The sequence below is a fragment of the Eleutherodactylus coqui genome, chromosome 5 (genome assembly GCF_035609145.1).
Source record: "Eleutherodactylus coqui strain aEleCoq1 chromosome 5, aEleCoq1.hap1, whole genome shotgun sequence".
NCBI lineage: Eukaryota > Metazoa > Chordata > Amphibia > Anura > Eleutherodactylidae > Eleutherodactylus > Eleutherodactylus coqui.
Window position 1 is genome coordinate 69430520 of NC_089841.1, and position 11286 is coordinate 69441805.

Here is an 11286-nt window from a genome sequence, read left to right on the forward strand (position 1 = left end):
TGCGCCTTGCCTCTTTTGCCGCAGAGCACATCTTAGCTGGGAGTGAGCGATGTTTGCAACCCCAATCGTTCCCATGACCATCCGTTGGATTTCTGGGACACCAGCATAATCCGTGCATTGGCAGACACGGCAACAGCACCACGGAACCTGTACTTTCCGATGGTTTGCTGTAGGACATTGCAGTTATCCCAAACTCAACGTTTGCGATTACTCCAATGTCGTATAAGTAAAAGAGTTTTCTCCTATAATGCATTGAGATGCATTTGGTGGCGTGCACAGTCGTGAGGTGGACTGTTGCGATGTCTGTTGCAGAGGGCTATTCATGAGTGATAGAAATGACGCTTGTGATGGGGAACCGCCTGAGGCAGTGTCGCCGTAGCCAGTGTCAGGAGAGCCATGGTGCATGGGGTATACCGGTGTCCTAGAAACCCTGGGCGGTTGATCAGGGAAAGATTGGGGTGCAGGCAGCATGCGGTTTGAGTGTTGAACAGGAAAGGCTGCATTTTTCATTGCCACAATAATGGCAGTGCTATCGGCAATGGCTCTTGGCGATCCGAAAATCTCTAGCACTGTGTACAGAACTGGCGGAATTGTCCACTGCCGCTCTGAGCTGAGTTCACGAAGGCGGGACGCAATGGCTGTACCCATTGTGTCCCACTGGTCGGCCGTCTCAGAACGGCGTAATAAAGACAGCGCCTCTTGGGTGGCATCTGCCTTGCTATTCTTCCGACGCGGGCTAGCAGCAACGCTGCGGCTGGCCCGCGCGGAAGTCACCACCCTGCTAACACATGCTCTGCTGGCAGGGGCAGTAGTATTGCCACACGACACAATTTGTTCCCCCACTTCTGGAGAAACAGAAGTGGGGTTCAAATCGGGCGTGCTACGCTGGCTGTCCTCCAAGGCTGGGGTACCTTCTCTGGACTCATCGTCACACGGCTCCTGTCCCGGCCCATCTTTGTCAGGTGAAGCGGTGGTGTCCGTGGGAGGCGCGGCCCCAATGTTCCCGCTGGATCTGTTGGCGAAACAAGAGTAACATTAGAGACCTAGAACCTCAAAATGACACCACATCGAACCCGAGCTAGGAGAGTTATTTGCACTTACGCGCGCAACACTCGACTAGTTCGGAGGAAGCGCAGTTGCTCCTGGTATGGACATTTCTTTTGTGAAGGCGACATGCCACTTTTTTCACAATCTTTTTCATGCTTCTTGTAGCGGTCCCGAACCGACCGCCAACGATTCTTGACATCTTTAACTGCAAATAATGAAAAAGGACAATTAAACAGGGTACAAGCAGTACCACCGACACCTGCAATAAAGAGTGTTGTTAGATGCAGTACAGTTCTGAGTACATCCAAGGAAGAAACAACAAAGCAGTTTCAGGAGTGTAAACTTACGTATTTCACTGTGGAGGGCAGCAGTTCCGGAGTCCCAATCGGGATACATGCCAGTGCATACCGATAGCCAGGCGTCTGCCTTTAAATCTCGGTCGCTGTAGCCCGTCTCGGCTGGGTCCCATATCTCAGGCCTACTTTCAACCTGAAGGGGGGGGAAGAAAGAAGAAAAAAAGTTGAATAGCATTCCAAGTGGGTGGATATGGTTGTGTCAGCGCACACTACACTCACCAATGTTATCATCCTGGCAACGTTTATACCCATTCGCTGGTACCACGCCATACTCCCGATATATCCTTTGCGACAACCGAAAATCTTTTTCGTCCTGTGAGTAAACAGAGAATGGTTGCATTTCATTACATACACAACATTAGTGCCCAGTGGCGCAGAATTTCAATTTGCACAAAATAACAACGAGGCTCACATCTTCGCGTCAGATGCCGAAGGGGAAAGAAGCAAGGGAGGAAAAAGGCGGGAAAAATGCATTGCAATGCAAAAGATGAAAAGGCCATAAATTGTGCAGCAAAGCAAGGGAGGAAAAAGGCGGGAAAAATGCATTGCAATGCAAAAGATGAAAAGGCCATAAATTGTGCAGCAAAGCAAGGGAGGAAAAAGGCGGGAAAAATGCATTGCAATGCAAAAGATGAAAAGGCCATAAATTGTGCAGCAAAGCAAGGGAGGAAAAAGGCGGGAAAAATGCATTGCAATGCAAAAGATGAAAAGGCCATAAATTGTGCAGCAAAGCAAGGGAGGAAAAAGGCGGGAAAAATGCATTGCAATGCAAAAGAGAAAGGACACAAAAGAGCAATGATAGGCGAAGTAGTGCATTACCTTCGTTATCCGATGTGCCGCCCGCTGTGGAGGGCTCTGGGCCCGCTGTGGAGGGCCCTGGTCCGGCTGTGGAGGCCTCTGGTCACGCCCGCTGTGGAGGGCTCCGGTGCCACTGTGGAGGGCTCTTGTGGTGCCGCTGTGGGGGGCTCTGGTGCCGCTGTGGGGGGGTCTGGGCCCGCTGTGGAGGGCTGTGGTGCCGCCCGCTGTGAAGGGCTCTGGGCCCGCTGTGGAGGGCTCTGGTGCCGCTGTGGAGGGCCCTGGTCCGGCTGTGGAGGCCTCTGGTCACGCCCGCTGTGGAGGGCTCTGGTGCCACTGTGGAGGGCTCTTGTGGTGCCGCTGTGGGGGGCTCTGGTGCCGCTGTGGGGGGTCTGGGCCCGCTGTGGAGGGCTGTGGTGCCGCCCGCTGTGAAGGGCTCTGGGCCCGCTGTGGAGGGCTCTGGTGCCGCTGTGGAGGGCCCTGGTCCGGCTGTGGAGGCCTCTGGTCACGCCCGCTGTGGAGGGCTCTGGTGCCACTGTGGAGGGCTCTTGTGGTGCCGCTGTGGGGGGCTCTGGTGCCGCTGTGGGGGGTCTGGGCCCGCTGTGGAGGGCTGTGGTGCCGCCCGCTGTGTAGGGCTCTGGGCCCGCTGTGGAGGGCTCTGGTGCCGCTGTGGAGGGCCCTGGTGCCGCTGTGGAGGGCCCTGGTCCGGCTGTGGAGGCCTCTGGTCACGCCCGCTGTGGAGGGCTCTGGTGCCACTGTGGAGGGCTCTTGTGGTGCCGCTGTGGGGGGCTCTGGTGCCGCTGTGGGGGGGGGGGGGGGTTCTGCCGGCAGAGCTCCTGCTCCCTGCTTCCAGTCTCCATCAAGTCCTGGCTGAAATGGCGCCAAGCAGCTAAAATGGCCGCTGAACCACTTCCTGGGAACAAACTTTATTGCCCCTCTTTTTCATGCGAACAATCTGCTGCGGAACCGCAATGAAAACCGCTGCAAAACAAGCAATAGCGGTTTTCATTGCGGTTGTAGCTGCGTTCATGGGGCCCTATGTAAAAAAAAACGCTGCGGAACCGTCAAAAGATTGGACATGCTGCATATTTCAAAACCGCGACGCAGTTGCATATCCGCACTGCGGCTCTGCGGAAAATTTTACGCCCTGTGAGAACGGGATTTTGGCCAAACACATTCGCACTGCATTGCACTGCAACCGCGACGGAATGGCCGCAATGCGGATATGCAACGGCCAACCGCGGGAAATAAGCAACAAATCCGCCCTGTGTGAACCCAGGCTAAAGGTGCCCTCACACAGCCTCATGTGTATTTCGCATGCTGAAGTACGCTGATACATTGCATGTTTTTCCCTATCAAAAGTTATTGTTACACATATAAATATGCAGCATGTTTGTGCACATAAAAACCACACAAAATCCCATTGATTTGGTGCATAAATACACAGGTTTCCTGCATAATTTATGCGTATTTACACCGCCCATTGCTTTTTATGGGCTATTATGGCGCGTAATACGCACCAATAGGACATGCTGCGTTTTCATGTTCACTAAGAAATCAATGACAAATTAATCTGTGTAGATCTATAACAAGATTTAAAAAAATCAGATATCAGACAACAGGTGGAATATTCACAATTATTTATAGCCCAGTAATCGCTCGCTGCACATGTCATGTGTGAAGACACGGCTGCTAAGATAGTACTGTCACAGCTCTGTAGCTATGGCTTCACCCATTGCAGCTTTCAGAAAAACAATGCATTTTTTACAACGTTTTCTTGACGTTTTTCACACTTTTTTATGCTGGGCCAGAAGTTAGCTGAAAGTCAATTGACAAATAAGAAATACATTTTAGCCTTTTTCTAACTCTTTGGGCATTTTTTGTCTTCAAAACACAGCATGCTCCAAGTGACTTTTTAGCTGCTTTCCCATAAACATGTCTTCAAGTAATAAATAGAGATGAGCGAGCACCAAAATGCTCGGGTGCTCGTTACTTGGGACGAAATTATCGCGATGCTCGAGGGTTCGTTTCGAGTAACGAACCCCATTGAAGTCAATGGGCGACCCGAGCATTTTTGTATGGGACCTATGCTCCACTAAGGTTTTCATTTGTGAAAATCTGGGCAATTCAAGAAAGTGATGGGAGCGACACAGCAACGGATAGGGCAGGCGAGGGGCTACATGTTGGGCTGCATCTCAAGTTTCCAGGTCCCACTATTAAGCCACAATAGCGGCAAGAGTGGGCCCCCCCCCCCAACAACTTTTACTTCTGAAAAGCCCTCATTAGCAATGCATACCTTAGCTAAGCACCAAACTACCTCCAACAAAGCACAATCACTGCCTGCATGACACTCCGCTGCCACTTCTCCTGGGTTACATGCTGCCACCAGCCCCCCCCCCCCCCCCGCACGACGCAGTGTCCACAGCGCACACCAAATTGTCCCTGCCCAGCCTTCAGCTGCCCTCATGCCACACGCTGGCCTCATGCCACACCAAAGTGTCCCTGCGCAGCCTTCAGCTGCACTCATGCGACACCACCCTCATGTCTATTTATAAGTGCGTCTGCCATGAGGAGGAACTGCAGGCACACACTGCAGAGGGTTGGCACGGCTAGGCAGTGACCCTCTTTAAAAGGGGCGGGGCGATAGCCCACAATGCTGTACAGAAGCAATGAGAAATATAATCCTGTGCCACCGCCATCAGGAGCTGCACACGTGGGCATAGCAATGGGAAACCTATGTGCCACACACTATTCATTCTGTCAAGGTGTCTGCATGCCCCAGTCAGACCGCGGTTTTTTATAAATAGTCACAGGCAGGTACAACTCCACAATAGGAATTCCGTGTGCACCCACAGCATGGGTGGCTCCCTGGAACCCACCGGCTGTACATAAATGTATCCCATTGCAGTGCCCATCACAACTGAGGTAACGTCCGATTAAATGCAAGTGGGCTTCGGCCCACACTGCATGCCCCAGTCAGACTGGGGTTCTTTAGAAGTGGACACATGCAGTTACAACTCCCTGTGGAGCCACAGCATGGGTGGGTGCCAGGAAGCCACCGGCGGTACATAAATATATCCCATTGCATTGCCCATCACAGCTGAGGTAATGTCATGTTTAATGCAGGTGGGCTTCGGCCCACACTGCATGCCCCAGTCAGACTGGGGTTCTTTAGAAGTGGACACATGCAGTTACAACTCCCTGTGGACCCACAGCATGGGTGGCTCCCTGGAACCCACCGGCGGTACATAAATATATCCCATTGCAGTGCCCAGCACAGCTGATGTAACGTCAGCTTTACTGCAGATGGGCAAAAAATTAATTGGATTACACTGTAGGCGAGGGCCCCAAAAAATTGGTGTACCAACAGTACTAATGTACCTCAGAAAAATTGCCCATGCCCAACCAAGAGGGCAGGCGAAACCCATTAATCGCTTTGGTTAATGTGGCTTAATTTGTAACTAGGCCTGGAGGCAACCCAGTTAAAATAAAAATTGGTTCAGGTGCAAGTTTCAACGCTTTAATGAGAATTGAAACGTATAAAAATTGTTTACAAAAATTATATGACTGAGCCTTGTGGGCCTAAGAAAAATTGCCCGTTCGGCGTGATTACGTCAGGTTTCAGGAGGAGGAGCAGGAGGAGGAGGAGGAATATTATACACAGATTGATGTATAAGCTAAAAGGTCCACGTTTTTGATGGTGGTGATAGAGAACAATGCTTCCATCCGTGGGTGCAGCCTACGTATTGTTTAGGTATCGCTGCTGTCCGCTGGTGGAGAAGAGAAGTCTGGTGAAATGCAGGCTTTGTTCATCTTGATGAGTGTAAGGCTGTCGCCACTGTCGGTTGACAGGCGGGTACGCTTATCCGTGATGATTCCCCCAGCTGCACTAAACACCCTCTCTGACAAGACGCTAGCCGCAGGACAAGCAGGCACCTCCAGAGCATACAGCGCGAGTTCAGGCCACGTGTCCAGCTTCGACACTCGGTAGTTGTAGGGGGCAGAGGCGTCAGCGAGGACGGTCGTGCGATCGGCTACGTACTCCCTCACCATCCTTTTACAGTGCTCCCACCGACTCAGCCTTGACTGGGGAGCGGTGACACAGTCTTGCTGGGGAGCCAGAAAGCTGGCAAAGGCCTTAGAGAGTGTTCCCCTGTACATGCTGCCTGATCTCTGCGCCTCCCCTGCTACCTGGCCCTCGGAACTGCGCCTTCGGCCACTAGCGCTGTCGGATGGGAATTTTACCATCAGTTTGTCCGCCAGGGTCCTGTGGTATAGCATCACTCTCAAACCCCTTTCCTCTTCGGGTATGAGAGTGGAAAGGTTCTCCTTATACCGTGGGTCGAGCAGTGTGTACACCCAGTAATCCGTAGTGGCCAGAATGCGTGTAACGCGAGGGTCACGAGAAAGGCATCCTAACATGAAGTCAGCCATGTGTGCCAGGGTACCTGTATGCAACACATGGCTGTCCTCACTAGGAAGATCACTTTCAGGATTCTCCTCCTCCTCCTCAGGCCATACACGCTGAAAGGATGACAGGCAAGCAGCATGGGTACCCTCAGCAGTGGGCCAAGCTGTCTCTTCCCCCTCCTCGTCGTGCTCCTCCCCCTCCTCCTCAACGCGCTGAGATATAGACAGGAGGGTGCTCTGACTATCCAGCGACATACTGTCTTCCCCCGCCTCTGTTTCCGAGCGCAAAACGTCTGCCTTTATGATTTGCAGGGAACTTCTCAAGAGCCATAGCAGAGGAATGGTGACGCTAATGATTGCAGCATCGCCGCTCACCATCTGGGTAGACTCCTCAAAGTTTCCAAGGACATGGCAGATGTCTGCCAACCAGGCCCACTCTTCTGTAAAGAATTGAGGAGGCTGACTCCCACTGTGCCGCCCATGTTGGAGTTGGTATTCCACTATAGCTCTACGCTGCTCATAGAGCCTGGCCAACATGTGGAGCGTAGAGTTCCACCGTGTGGGCACGTCGCACAGCAATCGGTGCACTGGCAGATTAAACCGATGTTGCAGGGTCCGCAGGGTGGCAGCGTCCGTCTTGGAGTTGCGGAAATGTGCGCTGACCCGGCGCACCTTTCCGAGCAGGTATGACAAGTGTGCGTAGCTTTTCAGAAAGCGCTGAACCACCAAATTAAAGACATGGGCCAGGCATGGCATGTGCGTGAGGCTGCCGAGCTGCAGAGCCTCCACCAGATTACGGCCGTTGTCACACACGACCATGCCCGGTTGGAGGCTCTGCGGCGCAAGCCAGCGGTCAGTCTGCTCTGTCAGACCCTGCAGCAGTTCGTGGGCCGTGTGCCTCTTCTCTCCTAAGCTGAGTTGTTTCAGCACGGCCTGCTGACGCTTGCCCACCGCTGTGCTGCCGTGCCGCGCGACACCGACTGCTGGCGACGTGCTGCTGCTGACACATCTTGATTGCGAGACAGAGGTTGCGTAGGAGGAGGAGGAGGAGGGTGGTTTAGTGGAGGAAGCATACACCGCCGCAGATACCACCACCGAGCTGGGGCCCGCAATTCTGGGGGTGGGTAGGACATGAGCGGTCCCAGGCTCTGACTCTGTCCCAGCCTCCACTAAATTCACCCAATGTGCCGTCAGGGAGATATAGTGGCCCTGTGCTTGTCTACGTGTCTGTTGTTAAGTGGACCTTGGCAGTAACCGCGTTGGTGAGGGGCGCGTACAATGTTGCGTGAGACGTGGTCGTGCAGGGCTGGGACGGCACATCGGGAAAAGTAGTGGCAACTGGGAACCGAGTAGCGTGGGGCCGCCGCTGCCATCATGCTTTTGAAAGCCTCCGTTTCCACAAGCCTATACGGCAGCATCTCCAGGCTGATCAATTTGGCAATGTGCACGTTTAACGCTTGAGCGTGCGGGTGCGTGGCGGCGTACTTGCGCTTGCGCTCAAACAGTGGCGCTAGCAACGTCTGGACGCTGCGCTGAGAGACATTGCTGGATGGGGCCGAGGACAGCGGAGGTGAGGGTGTGGGTGCAGGCCAGGAGACGGTAGTGCCTGTGTCCTCAGAGGGGGGTTGGATCTCAGTGGCAGGTTGGGGCACAGGGGGAGAGGCAGTGGTGCAAACCGGAGGCGGTGAACGGCCTTCGTCCCACCTTGTGGGGTGCTTGGCCATCATATGTCTGCGCATGCTGGTGGTGGTGAGGCTGTTGGTGGTGGCTCCCCGGCTGATCTTGGCGCGACAAAGGTTGCACACCACTGTTCGTCGGTCGTCCGCACACTCACTGAAAAACATCCACACCTTTGAACAGCTAGCCCTCTGCACGGTGGCATGGTGCAAGGGGGTGCTTTGGGAAACAGTTGGGGGATTCTTTGCTCTGGCCCTGCCTCTACCCCTGGCCACTCCACTGCCTCTTCCAACCTGTCCTGCTGCTGCACTTGCCTCCCACTCTGAAGCCCTGTCCTCAGTAGGCTTAGCAAACCAGGTGGGGTCAGTCACCTCATCGTCCAGCTGCTCTTCCTCCGAATCCTCTGTGCGCTCCTCCCTCGGACTTACTGCCCTTACTACTACCTCACTGATAGACATAGATATGAAGCCTTGGGATCCCAGAAACTTGCCTCTCTCCTAATCCCGCAGCAGCCAGCTGTGATTCACCACGCCCAGGAACTCGGCCTGTGCGCACACCTTTACCTGGACGTCCGCGTCCATGTCATCGACCCTTACTTCTCATCATGGCGGATTAAGAATAGAGCAGGGCCCAAATAAATTACCCCACTGTACAGCACTGACAACTGGACCTTAATTCACTGCACACAGAGACTTGTAGATAGCAGAGGCTCTATGCTTTGACTTGAAAAAAGTAACCCGCTGTCTTGCGCTGATACCTTGGGGTAATTTACCGCTCGCAGAGACTTGTAGATAATAGAGGCTGTATGGAGTGGTAGAAGACTAAAGCGAGTGGATAGTGCTGGTAACTGCTGCTGTCTCAACCCCACCAAGAAAAGGGTATTGTGAGATGCTCTGCACAGCGGCAGAGCTGAAATTTTTTGCAGTGGCCCAGGAAATATTACAGTATTGTTTAGCGGTGAGACCTCTGTTTAATGCACTGCAGACACAGAACGGTATAAATGAAGTCGCTTGCAGTAAGCTAGGAGATGTTAGAGAGCAATTCCATGGTGAGAGCTGGTGTACGGCACTGCAGTCTGAGAACGCTATTACTGAAAGGCTGGGAATTGGCCTAGATGCGTAATACAAAAATTGATACACTACTACTCCCAGCAAGCCACAACTATAATGCACACGGTCAGATGTAGCCCTAAGAAGGACCGTTGGGGTTCTTGAAGACAGGATCCTACTGTAACACTTTCCCCATATAAGCAGCTCTTTCCCTAAACTCTGCATAATACACTGCAGACACAGAACAGTATAGCTGAAATAGCCTGCACAGCCCCAGATGAAAAAAAAAATTGGTGCACTACTGCTCCCAGCCAACCAAAACAGTAACGCACACTATGAAGAGTGAGTAGCCCTAAGAAGGACCGTTGGGATTCTTGAAGACTGGATCCTAGTCTAACACTTTTCCTATATAAGCAGCAGCACTTTCCCTAACCTCTGCCAGCATGCGTCTGAGGCGAGCCACGGGCGGGACCACTTCAAGTGGACCACGGGCGGTCACCTGATTGGCCCAGCCACTCATTACTGTGGGGTGGGATAGGGCTGGCACGTCACAGGAGGAAGTGGTAATACCTTCCCCGTATGTCTATTGGCTAGAAAATGGCACTAAACATGCAGGGAAGGAAATGCAATTGACTCGGACCGCATGGTGTTTTTCTCGAGTAAGGAGCATCTTGAGTACCCTAATGCTCGAACGAGCATCAAGCTCAGACAAGTGTGGTCGCTCATCTCTAATCATGTCCTTTATTTGGTCCCATAAATGTCCTACGATATCAAAGAACATCATGTTTCTCCACAAAAAATCAGGTGGACTATCTGTTCCTAATCTCCTTAATTATTATAAGGCAGCCGGTTTAGCCCAAATCCCACCAATTTATGCAGGGACTAGCTCCCCTCTATGGGTCGCCATGGAAAACATATAATTACGTCCCCATAATTGGCCAACCCTGTTCTGGACCAAGGCCATCCTCCCAACTGGCCTCAGAATGTCAGCTCCTCTTTTATTTTTCTCCATTTTGCTATGGTGTCGGGCGCGATTCAAGTTGACTTCTCGTTCAGGACCATCTCCTCTGACCCCACTCCTGTCAAACCAAGCATTCCCAATAGGATTTGATACCTCAAGCTTTACCTGGTGGCAGTTTAATAAAATAACTACACTAAACGAATTCTTGCTCCATAGTAGACTAACTTCACTTTCTGCCTTCAGAAACTATTTTCAGCCACCCCAAGCAGAGTGCTTGAGAATTATCCAAGTATTCCACTTTTGGTCCTCCTTGGTTCCCCTAGAGACTAAGGTTGAAATAAACCCACTGGAGGCACTCTGCAAATATTGTCCAATTTACCCAGGCACATTGTCACATCACTACAACACACTGAATAAATCAGAACAAGACAAATTACCTTACATGATTCAATGGGAATCAGATTTAAATGCCTCCTTAACCCCTTAGTGATCAGCCCATTGCATTTTTACGTCCTGCCCAAGTGGGCTTTATTCTCTGAGGACATAAAAACATGTGTCCTGCAGGGGATAAAGCCACGTGGGCTCTGGACGTGACAGCTCCACGCAGTCAGTGCCTGCAGGTAGCCGACAGCATGGAGCTGTCATCCCGGGCTGCGGGCAGTCTCCCCCGGCAATGGATAGCGCCGATCGCATAAAAGTTGAAAAAAGTTTTTAAAAAGTTAAAGATTCAGCTGCCCTTATGGATCAGATCGATGGGGGCAGCTGAGATTACTCACCCCCGTCCGCCGCACTTCTCCCCGCTGTCCTGGTCCTCCGGGCCCCGAAGCCGGCCTTCTGCGGATGCGCGCCTGGCGGCATTACGTCAGCAGCATGCGCAGAAGGCCCGGAGCCGCGAGAAATTTAAAATCTCCTGGCTCCCGGCTCCTGTAGGTAGCCAGGAGGCAGGAGATCTCAGCGGGGACCATGGTGAGCGGTCCCCGGTTCCGCGATC

General features: G+C 52.6%; 1 protein-coding gene across 1 annotated transcript; it reads right to left on the reverse strand.

Moving 5' to 3' along the window:
- Positions 1-207: 207 nt before the first annotated feature.
- LOC136628765 (uncharacterized) lies at positions 208-2274 on the reverse strand. The gene is made up of 5 exons (XM_066604864.1): positions 2223-2274; positions 1623-1716; positions 1395-1536; positions 1102-1252; positions 208-1012 (listed from the first exon to the last, which is right to left on the reverse strand). The coding sequence occupies exons 2-5, from the start codon at positions 1671-1673 to the stop codon at positions 208-210; spliced, it is 1149 nt and encodes a 382-aa protein (XP_066460961.1). The 5' UTR covers positions 1674-1716; positions 2223-2274.
- Between the last annotated feature and the right edge of the window lie 9012 nt (positions 2275-11286).